At 38.9% G+C, this 18,505-nt stretch overlaps 1 protein-coding gene across 2 annotated transcripts in view; it reads left to right on the forward strand.

Annotated features, from left to right (window-relative positions):
* The window catches only part of kif26ba (kinesin family member 26Ba), a 108,716-nt gene extending 91,595 nt beyond the window's left edge, over positions 1–17,121 (forward strand). The window contains exons 8-15 of one of the 2 annotated variants that reach the window (XM_077238986.1): positions 2,542–2,804; positions 5,220–5,403; positions 6,822–6,981; positions 8,777–8,948; positions 9,057–12,471; positions 13,601–13,803; positions 13,890–14,040; positions 15,096–17,121. In XM_077238986.1, coding sequence (XP_077095101.1) covers positions 2,542–2,804; positions 5,220–5,403; positions 6,822–6,981; positions 8,777–8,948; positions 9,057–12,471; positions 13,601–13,803; positions 13,890–14,040; positions 15,096–15,244 — 4,697 coding nt within the window. In that variant the 3' untranslated portion in view covers positions 15,245–17,121. The remainder of the gene's footprint in view (positions 1–2,541; positions 2,805–5,219; positions 5,404–6,821; positions 6,982–8,776; positions 8,949–9,056; positions 12,472–13,600; positions 13,804–13,889; positions 14,041–15,095) is intronic. The other variant, XM_077238987.1, reaches the window with a different exon arrangement.
* Positions 17,122–18,505: the final 1,384 nt, after the last annotated feature.

An 18,505-nucleotide genomic window follows, 5' to 3' on the forward strand; every position in this document is an offset into this window, starting at 1 on the left:
TTTAAATAAATTATTTTTACGTCTACAATGTAATGTGTGCTCTTCTATTATCTGTTTTGATGGATTTTAATGCAGTGTAATCATGATGACAAGTTAGCTAGGTGAACAGGTATATAACATATTTGTCACATGTATGTTCTGTTTGGAATTTATTCTAGTTTCAGTTTCCTTTGTTCACATTTTCCCGCCACTAGTTTGTTTCCTTGGTTACTGATTGTTACGCACCTGTTTAAGTTTCTGTTGATTAGCCTCCCTTGTGTATTTTAGCCTTCAGTTCTCACAGTTCTTTGTTCGGTGTTGATTGTCATTCGAGTTTATGTGGCTGTTTGATTTACTACCAGTGTCTCCTGATTGGTCTAAAGTGCTGTTACTAAAGACTGTTCTTGCTGGATTCTCCTATGTCATGTGGTTTCCTACAACCACCTGCCAGAACGTCAGTTATAGCATGTCAAACTTAAATGTATTTTACGAGTCAGCATCCAGAACTGGATTTATGATTACTATATTCCTGCATCGTAGTATTTGCATGGTAATCACGGAATTATTATGGTATATAATATATACCATATACCCCCCCCCCCCCCAAAAAAAAAAAAAAAACAGCCTGACCATGGTAAAGTGTCCAAGAACCATTGTTTGTCAAATGAAATAAAGCTTGGATAACACTTAAACTTAAAACACTCAAATATAATTTGAAAAGTTGCTTTGGCAACTAAGGGACTGTTTACACAACACTTTTTACTAAAAATGTAAAAACTTTTCTGTGTTTTGATCGTTCATTAACAGAACGGCTGTCACGTTTCAGTATGTTTGAGTTTTGTTTTGTGATCTTGGTTTCCCCGTGTTTGTGATTTTGGTTCAGTCCTGTTAGTTTTCCCGCCCTGTCTGATTAGTAATTCCCTTCACCTGTGTTCTGTTAATTATCATATTAGTCCCTGTTCATTTAAGCCTTGGGTTTTCCCTCAGTGTTTGTTGGTCGTCGTCGATGTAAGGTTGTGTGTTTTTGAAGTCCTGGAGTTTCCTTTGTTTCTGTCTGTTCCTGTAAGTTTAGTTTGTAAATAAATTAACTATACTTCCGTTCTCGTGTCCTCGTCTTCGGCATCCTGCAACAACCCTGACAACGGCGTTTTGGGGGCCTGAAAACATAGCTTTTAAAAACGATTTTGTTATTGTCTCTGTGTAAACTACAAAAACGTGAATTTGTGAAAACGGTGATGTCATGCGTATTAGGTGTTCAGTCTATAGGCGCATAGTTTTTCTTTACAAAGTGGCATTGCCAACTACTGGCGTGGGATGAATAATAGCGTTTTTATCGTTTTCACGGATTGGTGTGAACAGGAAGTGTTTTGACAATGGTGTCATCCGTACGTGGAAAATGCAAAGGAAAAACATGAACATAAAACTTAAATTATATATTTTTTAAAGCTAATAAAAATGGCAAAATCACATACCATAAACTAAAATAATAAATCTGAATTTATAAAAAAACCCGCAAGAAAACATTATAACATAAAGGTATATTGATAATCTCAGGCAAGCTTGTCCAGTTTTTGCCATTAGCAGCTCTTTAACAGCGGACCAAATCAATGAAGCACCTGCCACAATAGTATAACATCTCCTTAAATATCCCTTATGGTGTATAGATAAATCAGCCCCATGTGCGTCATATTACATCATGAATAAATCTATACTCTGCTGCATCTACACCATTGCAGGATTGGCCTGTATTTATGAACTGTTGTGATGTTTGGAATCACTGTGGACCGTGCAGATGAGCCTATTTCAGGAGACACTTTATCGTCTATGTTTCTGTTTCTCTTTCTCACTCTCATGCCCACCCAAACTAGAGGAATCTGACTTTTGAAGTTAAATCTGGTCTGAATGTTTGTTGTGACATACGGCTTTGTTTAGTGGCCCCTTTTATGTCAACAGCAGGGGCATTTATGCATATGACTGTGTGGAGGGCAATGTCCAGAAATGAATCCAGGGAGTGCCAATCAACAGGCTGTTGTTCTGGTTCTGGTCCTGCGGGTGAACCTGCTTTTAATGCCCAGTGCTGCCCACATGGCATATGTGCTTACTCAACCACACTACGACATATGGCAAATGTCAGCGTACTTTCAAACAAAGGGCTTTTCTGGAAATAAGAACCCATTAAGGCAGACAAAACATTCGTGTGATTATGCATGGTACATTTTCAGACTATATTTATAAGCACGATTACATTAATCTTGTCAATTTTCCAGCTGTAATGGATTTTTAATTGTATTGGAATGTGTTGCAGTAGCGTGTATGTGACATCTGTCACTGTGGTTTATGCCAGAGTGCTGGTCTGGAAGCTAAATATCACATTAGAAAGTGTGAAATAGACCACACATATTGGTGTACTGCTCTTGAGGCCAAACAGACACCATGGCTTTTAGCACCTGACCTATATCTACTGTACCGTTCCACTCTACGCTTGCCAATCATTCATAATGCAAGAAATGTGAATGTATTCAAAGCAATCCATCGTCAACTTGGTTCTTGGTCTTGTTGCAGGCAAATCCTACACTATGATTGGCAAGGATGATTCCATGCAGAGTTTCGGGATTATCCCGTGTGCCATCTCCTGGCTGTTTAAATTGATCAATGAGTGCAAGGAAAAAACAGGTGCACGTTTCTCCGTACGAGTGTCGGCTGTGGAGGTCTGGGGAAAAGACGAGAACCTGAAAGATCTGTTGTCAGAAGTGGCGACAGGCAGTCTGCAGGACGGCCAGTCTCCAGGAGTCTACCTCTGCGAGGACCCCATCTGCGGGATGCAGGTAAGCTCATTAATGTGGTTCACATTTCTTTAATTATATAGTATATTGGTCATTATTATGTAAATAACATAAGACAAATTAAAGGTGAAGTGTGTCATTTTTTACAATGTTAAAATTTCTATTCCATTTTAATATGATTTCCCTAAAAAGCAACATTGTCTCAACCAACGTGTAGTTTTGGGGCCAGAGTTATTTTAGTATTATTCAGATACTATTATAGTATTTATAAATATTTTGAATTGGCTTTTTATTTTTTATATTTTATTTTGTTTCAGTTTTAATTTTGATTTTAACGTTTTAGTAATTTTGTTATATGCTTTTGTCATTTCTATTTTTGAAATATTTTTATATAGCTTTAATTCATTTTTAGCACTTATTTTGCTGCGTTCACACCATATCGTAATTACCGTAATTTCGAAATGACAACTCATGACGTTCTACTCAGAGCTGTTAACGTCCTTACACTGGGAATTATGCATTTCTATGGTTGCACTATCAACGCTTAAATAAATCTGCAATGGTCAGGTGGTACAATTAGAGTGCCGTTTGACCAATGGTAGACAGGCTAATTGTTTTGACACTTGTTCTCTTTGTTAGTGATGTGGAAATTACACACTTCGGCTTTAAAATCCTTTTTGACATGATGCCAAAAAAATTCATGCTTTTCTTTTTAATATGTATTCACTCTAAGATGGTCACAGTTAAAAAAAAAAAACGAGCATGACAATCAACTACTAATAAAGATAACATTGTTGAGTGAAATTCTAATACATGATGAGAGGATTAGTCGAGCAGACACAACCCCTGTCTCTGTAATCCTCAGACATCTGCACTAATCTCATCTTGGACTGATACCTCACAGCAATGGATTGTAATGGTCTCACTTCTTCTGTTCCTATGGCAGTCAGCCTTATCACACAGAGCACGCTTCGGACATGATACCCAAGGCAGTGCTGACATTAAAATACTTTTTTTGCCCAATAACAAACAAATATTAATTTAATTTTTTTTTTAAAAATTTGTAGACATTAAGGCTTAACTGAGCTGATAGTATCTCTATACTTTCTTTTATTTTCTCTAGTACTGTTAATAAAGGTTGTCAGATTTTTTGAGTGATCGGTTTCTTCAAGAGCAGGTTGGCTGATATAGAGCCTATATACTGTACATACAGGGGTTGGACAATGAAACTGAAACATTGGCCAATATATTGTTGGAAGTTTCACTGATTATACATTCTATCAGTAAGAGCAGAGGTTGAAGGTTGAATAAGCAGAGCAATACATAAAATAGTTCAATCCACACAACAAAAATGGGAGAAATATCAGAGTTCAAAAGAAGACAAACTGTTGGTGCACATCTCGCTGGCTCATCTGTGCCCAGAACAGAAAGTCTTTGTGCTGTATCGTGATTCAGGGCAATGTCTGCATACCACTACATAGGACAAAACACATCCAACAGGAGTAACTGTGGGCTGTTGAGAATGTGAAGCATGTAGGCTATTGTTCTCTGATGAGTCCACCTTCACTGTCTTTCCCACATCCGTGAGAGTTACAGAGTGGAGAATCAAAATTAGTTTTAACACCTGGACTGTTGCTGCTCAGAGTGAAGCACAGGAGTGGATCAGTGATGGTTTGGGCTGCAATATCATGACATTCCCTTCTATGCTTACCGAACCATTCTGGAGGACCATGTGCACCTAATGGTTCAAACATTGTACCCTGAAGGGAGTGCCGTGTATCAGTGTGATAATGCACCAATGCACACAGCACAGACTTGTGAAATAATGGTTTGATGAACATGAAAGTGAAGTTGAACATCTCCCATGACCTGTACAGTCACCAGATCTAAATACTTTTGAGCCACTTTGAGGTGTTTTGGAGGGCCGAGTCAGAAAACGTTTTCATCCACCAGCATCACAGTGACCTGACCGTTGTTCTGGAAGAGGAATGGCTCAAAATCCCTCTGTCCACTGTGAAGAACTTCTATTTGTCATTCCCAAGATGAACTGATGCTGTTTAGCTGCAAAAGGAGGCCCTACACCATACTAATAAATTATTAAACCAGGTATTTTAGTTTCATTGTCCAAACCCTGTATTCATGTGATACACACTATTCAACAAATGCTGCAATTTTAAATGTATTTTTATTTTACATATTTACTAAATTAACTGGAAAATGAATCAATATCTAAAAATAATTTGAACTTGATAAAGAGCCAATCTCTTAAAATAGACACATTTATAGTTTAGACAGCAGCTTCATGATTCTGTATTTTTCACAAATTAAGTAAAAAAAAAAAAAAAATAGTCGCTTCTGGCAGTTATCGGCCAAACCGAACAACTTAGCTACTGATGCCGATAATAATGTTTAGAGTACAAAGTCAGTACTGTTTCTCAACCAAAACTTTTTACACAGTTACAGAATCAGAGTGAGCTGCGCGCCCCTACGGCTGAGAAGGCCGCTTTCTTCTTGGATGCTGCCATTGCTTCGCGCTACAGCAGTAAGCCAGACTATGATGAAGAGGAGCACCGTAACTCTCACATGCTCTTCACCCTACACATCTATCAGTATCGAATGGAAAAGACCGGCAAGGGTGGAAGTGAGTATCATTCCCAGCTAGTTTCAGTAGAGACTCAACAGGGGTTCTCAACTGGTTTTTGGTCTGTGACCTATTTTTTAGGTTTCAAACATGTTGGTTATTGCTGGTTAAGGTTGATAAGATACTTTTATGATGGATAACAACAGCATCTAAAACACAAAATAAGTTGCTGATCGGCTGTGCTAGACTTATCAGCAGTAATCTGCTCTATTCCACGGTTGATTTCAAACTTTCTCATTATACTTCCAAATGTTGCCAGCATGGTTTATAAATAGTCTGTTGCTGATAATCTTAGAGAGGGGTGTGATAACAGGAAAAAAGTGCCATCGTTAATGTGAGATGTAGGAGCTGATCTAAAAGCTGTCATGCTAAAGCTCGCTATTTCTGGATAACAGTGCTAATTTCTCTTATCACAAAAAAATGTTGTGTTTGGCACAAGTGAGTCCTGACTCCTTCCAAGAGTGAACAGAAAGTAAAACCAGATGTGTTAGCTTGGGTTTTTAAGGTATTTGGGTAAGTTGAATTAACTGTGTATAATGAAGCTAATGTAAGCAGAGTCATGAAATCCACTCTAGATGTTTCCATGATGAAGGTTAACTCACCTAATGAAACATAGAGATATAATGTTGCCATTTGAAATATAGGGTCATTATTCTAAATTTTCACTAATAAGTTCCATTTATCTTTATTAGTCTACTAATAGGTTCCAATAACACTTCATAATAGAATTAGATGGTCATCAGGAGTTTTTTGACAGTTAATACTGTCCTTTATATTTAAAGTTGCTTTACATTTTATTGCTTTTCCAGTGTCTTAGCAAGCTTGAAATTTTCTTACTTCAACTATGTTGCTATATAAATGTTTTAAAAATGTAATATTGTGAAATATTATTGCTTTAAAATAATATTATTTATTTAAAATCCTTTCAATTTCAATGTATTTTAAAATGTAATTTATCCTTGTGATGGCAAGAACTTCACATGATCCTTCAGAAATCATTCTATGCTGATTTGCTGCTCAAGAAACTTTCTTATTATTATCAATGTTGAAAACAGTTGTGCTGCCTAATATTTTTGTAGAAAATGTGATGAATAGAAAGTTCAAAAGAACAGCATCTTTTGTAACATTATAAATGTTTTTAATGTCACTTTAGATCAATTTAATGCATCCTTGCTGGATAAAAGTATTAATTTCTTTTAAAAATCAATCTTGGTTATGATTGTGTAACACATCCATTACTTCAACTGAGTCACTTACAGTTGTCACTATGGTGTCTGAACCATTGGCCTAGGCATAAAGTAGAATGTTATTAAATATATCATATCAGAGTTAAGAGATTGATGAATGAAGAACATGTTAGAAACTCCTATCAGAGTTTTCCTGTTCAAGCAATCTGACTGTTAGGCTCTTTTGATTAGTGTCGGGAGGCAGGAGCCGACTGCATCTCATCGACCTGGGCAGCTGTGTGAAGGTTTTGAGCAAGACCCGTGACAGCACAACAGGACTCTGCCTCTCTCTTTCGGCCCTGGGGAACGTCATATTGGCCTTGGTCAATGGCAGCAAGCACATCCCTTACAAGTGAGACCTTTTCTTATCACTTTTTTGCTCACATTATATGACCTCAACAAAAACACATTGCGTTAAACTTTTCGGACGGATACTGTTGCAACCTCAACGACAAGATTACGATTATACTGTGGTGGGTGAAGTCATTCGGCAGTCGCTCGACTCATTAAAGATGCAGCATGTTTAGTCTTAATATCTCTGCTGCATGCCGTTAATTCTTAATGAACACACCTCATATGAATAATATATACAAACTGACATTTTCCAGGCTTTGATGTGAGCAGTTATTAGTGGATTCTGAGGCTACGTTGAATCTGCAGAGAGAATGTAACCTTTATCGGTCCTCAGGGGTAATAGCTAAGTGAATTAGCTTGTGCCAAGCAGCCATAGAGACAGATGCAGTTTCACATTGACTGGGATGCATCGAACATTCTTAACACAGACCATTTCTCTGCAACTGCTGTTTTATTTCTTTTAAACAGCATGTTATTTTCTGTAAAACAGACAACTTTTAGAAAGTGCCATGCATTTTCCAGCAGCTTTGTTTCCTAAAAATTTACAGCGCTTCCATTTAGCTCCCTCAAGGCACGTTTGCATTTTATGCCATGGCTCCCTAATTTAATCATGGCGAATTTACATTGCAAAGCATCATGGGGTTTAAGGCTGGCAACGCATTCACTCTGGAGAGCCCAGATATAATTAGGGTTTACAGCCTTTTAGAAGGAATGCAACATTTGCACAAGATAAATTGAATTAATATGCGTGTATCATAAATGAATATAAAGTCACTAATTTTAGATAGTGATTTAATAAGAGATAAATAGTATATTAACTGCCTATGATCTTTGTAATTGGCTGTTTTAACCTAAATGTCAAATCTAGAATATTTTTATCAAGTTGGAATATATTAATTATTGATTTACTCTACAATGCATTCAGTTTAGGGCACAATATTAGAAGTAATAACCAGAAACACTTTACATGTGTTTCGTAATAAATCTTTACAGTACATATTTTGCCAAGCTGTGAATGTTATCTTAATGGCATATCTCTGATAAATGTATTTTTGCTACGTCATGGTTAGTAAATTATGCTTGTATAATTTCAGTTTAGTGAAATAATTGTATAATTTTTTATAATGTATGGCTCAGCCATGTGTTCACTGTCTTAATAACCACTCAAGATTGACTACACACTTCAGTAACCTTATTTAAGCAAATCATCCAACATCAAACAAATTAGCACAGAGTGTCACTGTAAGCGCATTACTGTACACTCTGTTGCTGTAGTCCGTGACAATATTTTGCTTCAAGTTACTGTATAGGTCATTGATTTCTGAGAACTGAACTTGCATGTGCATATCGTAATGCTAGCTGACTCATCCTTGAAAAGCAGCTTTATATGTCACCTCTAATGGTTGCCATAGGGAAGGCAGACACAACAGGAAATGCCAATCCAAGTCTCTCTCTCTCTCTATATATATATATATCTCTCTATCTCTATCTCTTTCTCTATCTCTATCTCTATCTCTATCTCTCTCTAAATTTAATCAAGACACTTCAGCAAATCAAAATGACCAAAAAGGTTCTATCCATTGTTACTAGAAGATAATTTTTAGAAGATTAGATACAGGTACTCAGTATAAAGTTGTTAAAAAGCCTTGATTTTGAATGCTCTACTATTTTACAAATACATTTTGTTCTCAAAAGGGTTAAATCATCTTAGAGTTTATGCATCTTCACTGTTATTCATCAGGTTACACAATTGGCATTCTGCACAAATAAACTAAAGCCATTTTTGTTTACAGAGATAGTAAGCTAACCATGCTGTTACGAGAGTCCCTGGGAAACATGAATTGTCGCACCACCATGATAGCCCACATTTCCTCGTCACCCAACAACTTCTCAGAGACACTTTCCACCCTTCAAATTGCCTCTCGTGTACTTAGGCTGAAGAAGAAGAAGGCTAAAGTAAGCGTGGTATGACCCTGTCCTTTATTTTATTGAACTTTCTTTTAACTTAAATAGATTAACCATTGTATTTTATGTTCAGTTGTTTAAAATGCAGTAAAATGTTTTATTTTGTAGCAATACACATCCAGTTCCTCTGGTGGTGAGAGCTCATGTGAGGAAGGAAGAATGCGTCGCCCAACACAGCTGAGGACCATCCATTCTAGAAATGTTGTTGATTCAGAGATGCCTCTGCTACACCTCTCCAGTGACCCTGAAGACTATTCCAGCAGCGAGCAGTCATGTGACACAGTTATCTACGTGGGGCCAAATGGCTCAGCTCTTTCGGACAAAGAGCTAACAGACAACGAAGGTCCTCCAGAGTTTGTTCCAATCATTCCATCCCTACATAAAAATAAAGCAGATATTGGCCAGGCACCTTTGACATCACAACCATCTCAACAAGTTGTAGACCCACAAGCTCAGACCTCACAGTCTGTCCAACCCTTGCAGACCATTAATCCTCTGTCACTTCCACCTTTGCCAGAGGAAGGTGCTGAGTCGGGTAAAAAGGAGAAGGACTGTCTTAAGTGTAACACTTTTGCGGAGCTACAAGAGAGGCTGGAATGTATTGATGGAAGAGAAGAGGTTACGAAATTCCCTTTTGAAGAAGTCCCTGACAACAGAGCTGCCAAATTTGAGTCTGGCCATGGTCAAGTCGTTAAAGGGTGTAATCAATCCAGTTCTCCAAAGAGGATCTCTGACCAGCAACTGGCGGAGATCCGTGAGGTAGTTGAAGAAGCAGAGATCGCTCAGTCAATAATTGAAAGCCTGACACAGTGTTCAACAGGCAGTTGTGGACTCTCCAGCAGCAGAAGTGTAACTGGTAGCAGTGGTATTGGGCAACTAACCCCTCTTCAGAGAGCCAAGAGCTCCAGTTTACATGACAGCAGAGAATCCATCAGTGGTGGAAGCAGCAGTGAGAGTAAGCCTCGTCCTATGGGCTCCCCTCGATTGGGAATTGCCAGTCTTACTAAAACCTCAGAGTACAAACCACCATCCTCTCCCTCTCAACGCTGCAAAGTGTACACCCAGAAAGGAGTTATGCCTGGTACACCACCTCACTCCTCACATAATCTTAATTTAGACTATAGAAAGTCATCTACAGAGTCTTTGCTTAATCCAGAGTCTAGAACCTCTCCAGTGGGGATGAGCCCACAGGTTCTAAAGAGATCTTCATCTACCAATAGCCTTGGATCAGCTGAGACACTGTGTGATGATGTTCCCCAGCTGCCTTTGGACAATAAGAAAGATATGAAGGACACCACAGCCACAGTTATGTTGGAGCATCCTTTGGAACCCAATGGAGAGGATGAGCTGGTGTTCACCCTAGTAGAAAAGCTGACAATTAGTGGGATGATGGAAAATGGCAGACCAACCAGTATTATCAGCTTTAACAGTGACTGTTCGTTGCAGGCCATGGCATCTGGATCAAGGCCTATTAGTATCATTAGCAGCATAAGTGAAGACCTAGAACATTATGCCACTGCTCCCTGCACTACCACCGCCACTATCTCACAAGTCAACATTAATAAATTCCTACCTCTCAGTCGGATAGAAGGAGACGTCCAAGCTAGTCGTCGTTCCTCAATCAGCTCATGGCTGAGTGAAATGAGTGCTGGCAGTGATGGCGACCAGTCATGTCATAGCTTTGTTGCTCAGCAATGCTTTGGACAAGGTGAGGCACTAGCTGAAGACAGGCTTTTGGAAATTCAAGAAGAAGGTGACATTGAAGGTCTCCCTGAGTCAAATGGCCAAAGCAACTCAGAAAGAGAGAGTGATTCAAATACAACTGAAGTAAATGACAAAAACGCAACTACTAAACACAAACTAGACAAACTGTCCTCAACCTTAGGTGTCTATGTTCCTTTTAAGACCAATATAACAACTCACCCATGTGCTGCTGTTAAGCCAATAGTTGTGCAGGACTTACTTTACAAAACCCTTCCAGTTAATGATCTCAAATTCCCACCTGTTCCAATCTCAAGTGAGATACATTTTGATGACCCATGGATGAAAAGAGAGGGCAATGAAGAGACCAAGCCTTTGAACATGGTCTGTAATGTCAAATCAGAGAAGAGAACATCTGAATCAGTGAAAAGGAAATGTCAAGTCGACAAGCATAGCTCAAGTAGTGAAGCAGCATGTTCCCCTGATTCCATGAACCGGGTGGTGGATGGCTGCGAGATGGTTTTCAATGCACCCGAAAGCATAACTCAAGTGTACTCTACAGACATCCTCAGAACAGGTAGTCTCCCTCGTGCATGGCATCGCTTAAATAAGCAAGATGATCTGGAGGACCCTACATACCGGTGCATGAGTGGAGAGTATAAAAGCCTTGGAGTTACCACATCTACTCCCTGCAGTCCAAGAGCCACACTCGAAAGAAGTTCCATCGGGAGGCAAGGTATCTTTGCTCGTCAGAAAGGAATCCCACCGTTGCCACCTGTAAGGAAGTCTAGCCTTGACCAGAGGAATCGAGCAAGCCCACAGCATAATCAAGGAAATGCTCAGACCCCACACCAGCATCTATCTTTCCTTGTTGGCACACCTGAAGATATGGGTGGTAAACATAAAGGACCAAATGTAGAGAGCAGCAGACTTTTCAGTGCCAAACTTGAGCAGTTAGCAAACAGAACCAATTCCTTAGGGAGGTCCCATGTTGCACATTATGACTGTCATTCCTTGGAGAGAGCTGAGAGTTTGACCTCTCTGGGCTATAAAGGAGGAGTCACAAAAGACAGTACAATGCCAAGGACAGGTAGGAGCATCACCCGTAGTTTACTCTCATCACCCACCAATGGACCAAATGGCAACAACAATTTACTGCAGTCCCCCAAAGCAAGTCAATCCAAAATCTCTGCAGTTAGCAAACTCCTTATGGCAAGCCCCAAAGCTAGAAGCTTATCAACCTCTAGCACTAAGACCCTAAGTTTTTCTACCAAGTCCCTCCCACAGTCAGTAAACCGGAGCTCAAGTTTGCCCCCCAACGGAAAGAACCAGAACCAAAGTTCATGGTCAACCCAGTCCCTAAGTCGCAACAGGGGTACAGGGCTTGTATCTAAGCTACCTTTAAGAGCAGTGAATGGACGAATCTCTGAGCTTCTACAAGGTAGCGCCAGCTCTCGCACTACCCAAGGACGAGGAGCTTCAGACACCGAAGAGAGAGGAGCAGCAGTCCAAGGAGAGGAAAGGCCAGTGGTCCATACTTTACCCTCACCTTACAGTAAGATCACTGCCCCAAGAAGGCCTCACCGATGCAGTAGTGGGCACGCCAGTGACAACAGCAGCGTGCTAAGTGGAGAGCTTCCTCCCGCCATGGGAAAGACTGCCTTGTTTTACCACAGTGGTGGCAGCAGTGGCTATGAGAGTATGATACGAGACAGTGAGGCCACAGGAAGCACATCATCTGCTCAGGACTCGATGAGTGAAAACAGCGGTTCTGTCAGCAGTCGCAGGAGCCTAAAGAATTCGAAGAAAAGAAGTAATACAGGTAAGCAAATATAACTAATGATTAAAATTATGCTTCTTTATACTTAAAATCCTGAATGTCAACATAAAAAATATTTAATTATTTTACTTTTTGTTGTTGTGTAATAGTAGAAAATGTCAACTCCTGTGAACTTGGCAATTTATTTAAATTTTATTTTGTTTTCTATGAGTATAGTCTGTTTCTCAAGCCTGGCAAGTGCATTTGATGGCTCATCATGGCATTCATCTCTCTACACTTCAACAATACAAAGATCTCTTAACAGCATAATTAATGAACTGCGCTCAACAGAAATTATTATACTACAAAGCTTGTAGGGCTCATTCCAGATTATAGTTGAAAGTAACATAACTTTTTAAACAGATTTACTCCCTCGAACATGCTTGGATGATCTGTTATGATACAGACTGATAGCAGTTGCCAAACTTAGCTGTAGGTGGTCTTTGAATATTTAATGCTGCCTAAATTCCTGAATACACACCTCCTCTCCCGTATCCTCAGGCAAAGATTTTTATACTATTTCTCTGCACCCAAACATTTGCATGGCGGGAAGTTCTGGGAACACTGAAAATTTAAATCCTGGCTATGGAACAACAGACACAAAAGCTGGAACCTGCAAAGAAAATCAGTATTGTAAAAGGTTTTACAAGGTGAAGGATATAAAAGGACAACTGCCATTCTTAACGTTCTCCTGAACTCAGAGCACTCTCTCTCTGAAATGACGGAAGACTGAAAGTTTGACCTTTTCTGTGCTGTTTTCAGATCAACTGACAAGCTGAAACACATTAATATTACCTTGTTCCTTGGTTCCAAATCAGATAGCATATCAGTAGACCTGGAACTGTCAATTTCTATGCAAATAGGGGAACCACTTCTGGAAAATTCCTCAGTGTGGACTTTGTTCTCCCAGACTGGTCAGATAAGATACTGTCCTGTCATTATCTCATTGGTCTTTTTCATTACACGGCTACTCTGAATTGGTAGCAGTGCTGCTCCGTGTGCTGTAGGTTAAACTTTGGCTCAGCTCTTTGACACTTTTACACTTTTTTTGTCTTGCTTAATAACAAAGCAATTTAAGATTGATGAAATGTGTTTACAAAGTGGTCATAACATGACATCTTTTCATATCCAGGGTCCCAGAGACGCCGTCTAATCCCTAACCTCACCTTGGACACTTCCTCTCCCGTGAGAAAGCCAGTCATCAGTCCAGGGGTACGCTGGGTGGATGGTCCCCTCCGGCCCACACAGAGGGGTTTAGCTGAACCTTTTGAGATTAAGGTTTATGAGATTGATGATGTTGAACGTTTACAGAGGAGACGAACCGTAGGCAATAAGGTAAGAAGAGTGAGCAGCAGGGTGTTTTAACAGCTGTCCTTTTGAACATGGTATAGATATCTCACTTATTATTGTTGTGTCCCCAGGAAGTAATATACTTTAGTGCCAAATTGAAGATCTTGGAGCATCGGCAACAGAGAATCTCAGAGGTGCGGGCCAAGTACGATTGGCTGAAGAAAGAACTGGAGCAAACAAAACAATATCTGATGCTGGAGCCAGATAAATGGACCACTGAATGTAAGTGATTTACACACTTTGGGTTACAGTCAATGGTATTTTATTGAACTGTTTCTAGTCCAAGAAATTATAGCCATATACTATATGAATTAAGGGTTGCAAAGACTAGTCGACTTTAATGCTCTGCCATGACGCTTTAAGCTTGACATCGACAAGTCACTGATCATGGCCTATAGAGGGACTTCAAAATCTTTGAAGTCCCCTTGTACGCTCTGTTTTCAACAGTTTGCCAGCAGCCATATCACACTGTAGCCCAAGGCCCACTGAAGCTAAGCAGGGCTGAGCCTGGTTAGTACCTGGATGGGAGACCTCCTGGGAAAACCAGGTTGCTGCTGGTGGAGGTGTTAGTGAGGCCCCTAGGAAGTGCTCACCCTGTGGTCTGTGAGGGTCCTAACACCCCAGTATAGTAATTGGGACACTATATTGTCAAAATGCACCGTCCTTCGGATGAGACGTTAAACCGAGGTCTTGACTCTCTGTGGTCATTAAAAAAGAGTAGGGGTGTAACCCCAGAATCCTGGCCAAATTTGCCCATTGGCTCCCATCCATTATGGCGTCCTAATCATCCCCATATATGCTGATTGGCTTCATCCCTCTGTCTCCTCTCCACCAATACGCTGGTGTGTAGTTGTCGTTCTGGTGTTCTGGCGCAATATCATCTAGGTGGATGCTGCACATTGGTGGTGGTTGAGGAAATTCCCCCTATGTAAAGCGATTTGTGTACTAAGAAAACCGGTATATAAATGTAAATGACAAATAAATGCAAACTCCGAAAGCGCTCCACAAGATATGTTTGATTATACCATCTGGATGCACAAAATTGATCGGGTGAATGCAAAATTGTTCATTAATGATGTCATCAGCCACAAGTCGGTGTCGAATTGCCTTTAATCACATAAATATCGACTTAAAAAAACTGAAGTCGTTCAACTCCTAGAATAAATATTTTAATAAATAGTTGTGCAACCTTCAGGCATTGTAAAATGTTACAAAAATACTAGTGTGGTGGTCAGTTAACTTCTGCCAGTTAACATCTCTTTCCTTCACTTTTGCAGTTGACCTTCAGCAGACATTTGAAGTGGACTCTCTGGAGTACTTGGAAGCTTTGGAGTTTGTCACGGAACGACTGGAGACCCGGGTCAACTTCTGCAAAGCTCATCTGATGATGATCACGTGCTTTGACATCACCTGCCGGCGACGGTAAAAGATTTGCCAAGTATTATGGACAATTGGAAGTGGAAAAGGCTCAGCAGGGTGTATGTGAGCAAGTTACAAAGTACATCACAACAATGATGGCTAAAATGAATGGGAAAATATAAAGGCTTAATATTTTTCTAAAATGGATTTTGGTGGGGAACCGAAAACGATGTACTTGGAGAGTTGACGAAAAGAAAGAAAAAACCTTTGTCCCACATAGCTGGATGAGCACTTTGGAACTTTGGAGTCAATGTTTGCGAAAATGGCTTGCTCGCTTGCTGTGAACAAACAAATTATATTACCATATGTGGATAAAAGAACTAGTCGTTAAAGAAGATGAATGAAAAACAGAACAAAAAGGACGACAAGTGCCTTGTGAATATTTCAATGTCTTGGAAATCTATGGGGAAAAAAATCCATATTTGTGTACAGATGGTGCTAGCCTAAAAAAAACATGCAAACAAACAAAAAAAAGTTAAAAAAGTTAAGAGAAAAAGAAAAGAAAACACTGCTTGTTAAATTATGTTTAATCTCTTTGATTCTGTCTCGGTATTTGTATTGTCAGACACTAGTCACATTCAAAATGAACTGTTACGTGTATTTTATATTATTTTTTGTATTCTTGGACACACTGAGACCACATAGAGTGTTTCATATTCAATGAAATGGCACAGCACGATTTCTAGAAGAATGATTCTGGCATTGGCTCATTGATTTTTCACATCCCCTGCGGTTATGTTGGCATTTTCAGCAATGTGACGCCTCTGGGCTGGGCCACTTCAGCGTGTCACCGTTGAGAGGCGAGAAGAATCCTCAGTCTGGCAGGACCAACAAGGATCTTTAATATCGGTAACAAAAATAAAGGCTTTTTGCTGCATGCCAAATTTTTGGACACTTTTAATTGGCTTCTGCAAACGAAAAACTTCCCTAAATTATGTTTTTCATCAATTACAACTCATTGAATTTAGTCTGTTGTATTGCATTCCAGATCAGATTGGTGTATACAGTATGTCTGGTCATTGGCCTTCTCTCTATGTGGTCTCATTGTCAGTCTGCTGACACTTTGGTACAGTATAAATCTGTTTATATATACATTATATATATGGTGCTTGAGACAGTTTCAGCTCTAAACGTTTATAGATGAGTACATAGCCTGTTTCTGGTACTAACTAAAGACTTCATACGCTTTTCCATTCCCGCTTCACTCCTCTTCCCTGACCCTGCCAAAGCATAGGGGAGCGACATTCCTGCTGCCCTTTTGAGCTTTTGGCAATGTAATGAATGAAGGATATTATTTATTTTTTACCTCAGGAGGCCTGTATGAAAGAGATGCTTATATTCTATAATTTATTTAGCCTGCAAAAGCACTATGCATTAAACTTGTACAGTTGCTAAATTCATGCCATATATATATAAAATATACTATATTTCACTTTTGTTCTTCTTTATATATTATATAGTTGTTGTTTTTTTAAACACCTACCGCCAAATCATGGGAGATGAGAGAACACGTCATTTCCATGTTTATTCATGAATGAAATGTTTCATTACAACCCGCCACATCCTTCGGCATCTGTGGATTGTTCAACTGATACATTGTGTGATATGCAGTACAATGTTAAACAAATATCGTCTTTAATGCGCTTTAATGTTCAAGAACACGGTTGCGAAACTAAGATCTCGCCTCCTTTCAGTAGGTCATGTGAATAGAAAGGAAAAACAAAAAAGACTGAGAGATGTATGATTGAAGAAGTTAAAAGTTGTCAACATATTGCTTGATGTTAATACTGCGACAGTCGGCATGATTTCATATGCTATGGGGAAAAAGAGCTTGAATGAGAGTTTGATCGACATACAGACTGATGTAAATAAAGGACGTTTTAGAATCTGCATTCTTTTTCTTCATTATTCTACACAACTAATTCAACTAATTTTCAGTTTAATCTTCTCTGTTGTTTTCTCAGCAACTATAAAGTTTTTTTTTTTCACTACGTTTTTGTACAGGTGCAATCTGCAGCATGAAACTTCTGCTTTTTGATGGAATTGCTTATAAAAAGGAATGAAAGCACCCTTTAGTCTGTCTGTTTTTATTCAGTTATTATTTTAATTCAATATACGCACAGTTTCATTTTAGATATTTCCTTTTCAAACAGATATGCATGATAATCGACGCTTGCAGACAAGATGGATCTTTATCAGCTTTAATGAACAGGCATCACCCAGAGATGCAGTTTGATAGAAAATTATATCAGACGTCAGAGAAACACAGGAGAGTTTATGAGCTTTACAAGTGTATGATAATCCACCCTACAGCTGACAGGACTAATACAGAAAATAACACATCTTATCAGTGATCCTGATGTTTAATGTGAAAGATCTCATTGTAATAATAAAAGTAAACTGATTTCTATTACTTACCTGTGATATTCTCCTGTGTGTATATAAAAATAGATGTGTATATGTGTATAACTCAGTGTTTGTAAAACCATATTTAATTTAAAGTCCCCATGTGGAAAAAAATGAAGCTTTTATTGTTGTTTATAAGTCTATGCTGTTTTTAATATGCTTTAAGACAAACCATGTGCAAATTCATAAGTCAACACCATTGCTAAGTATTTTCCCTTTAAAACTGCAGTGAACGAAAGACAGTCTCAAGTGTGTGTGAGTGAGTGAAGGCGGGGCTAATTGCATATTCATAGAACCACATATACAGGTACATAATGAGGTTTCATTCGAGGCATGAACATTTTTTCACAGAAAAAAAAAGCATTTAAATATGTAATTTTGATGATCAAAGATGAGTTTTAAGGGATACAATTATGGACTACAGGGGGACATCAAGTAACATTCTAATGACCCTACAAGTTCAAATAAACATATAGGAGGGAAGAACAAAACTTTTCTGACTACAGCTACAAGTTTTATTTTGCATAGATAAAAAAAAAAACTAAAAAGTTCACAGGAAAAGTACATACAAATTATGTCTAGACAATTTGGCATGGTTTATTGCGTTATGACTGCAAGCACATGCAATATGACAATTTTTTAAATATTTTTTAATAATTGATTGTCAATTTTCCTAGGGCAAACATCACTGTTGGCCACTACAGCATATGTAGTGATTGTAAAACCTTACTTTATTTAAGTAAAAGTAAGAAAGATTTTTGGTGAAATCGGACTCAGAAGGTTCATGGTTATTAGACTCGTTCAAATTTTGTGAGAAATGATGTCATTGGCTCAACAAAGGACTCAGAGTGCGAGTTCGAGT

The sequence above is a fragment of the Siphateles boraxobius genome, unplaced genomic scaffold (assembly GCF_051911475.1).
Source record: "Siphateles boraxobius isolate OS27281-9 unplaced genomic scaffold, OSU_SipBor_1 22, whole genome shotgun sequence".
NCBI classification, from domain to species: Eukaryota; Metazoa; Chordata; class Actinopteri; order Cypriniformes; family Leuciscidae; genus Siphateles; species Siphateles boraxobius.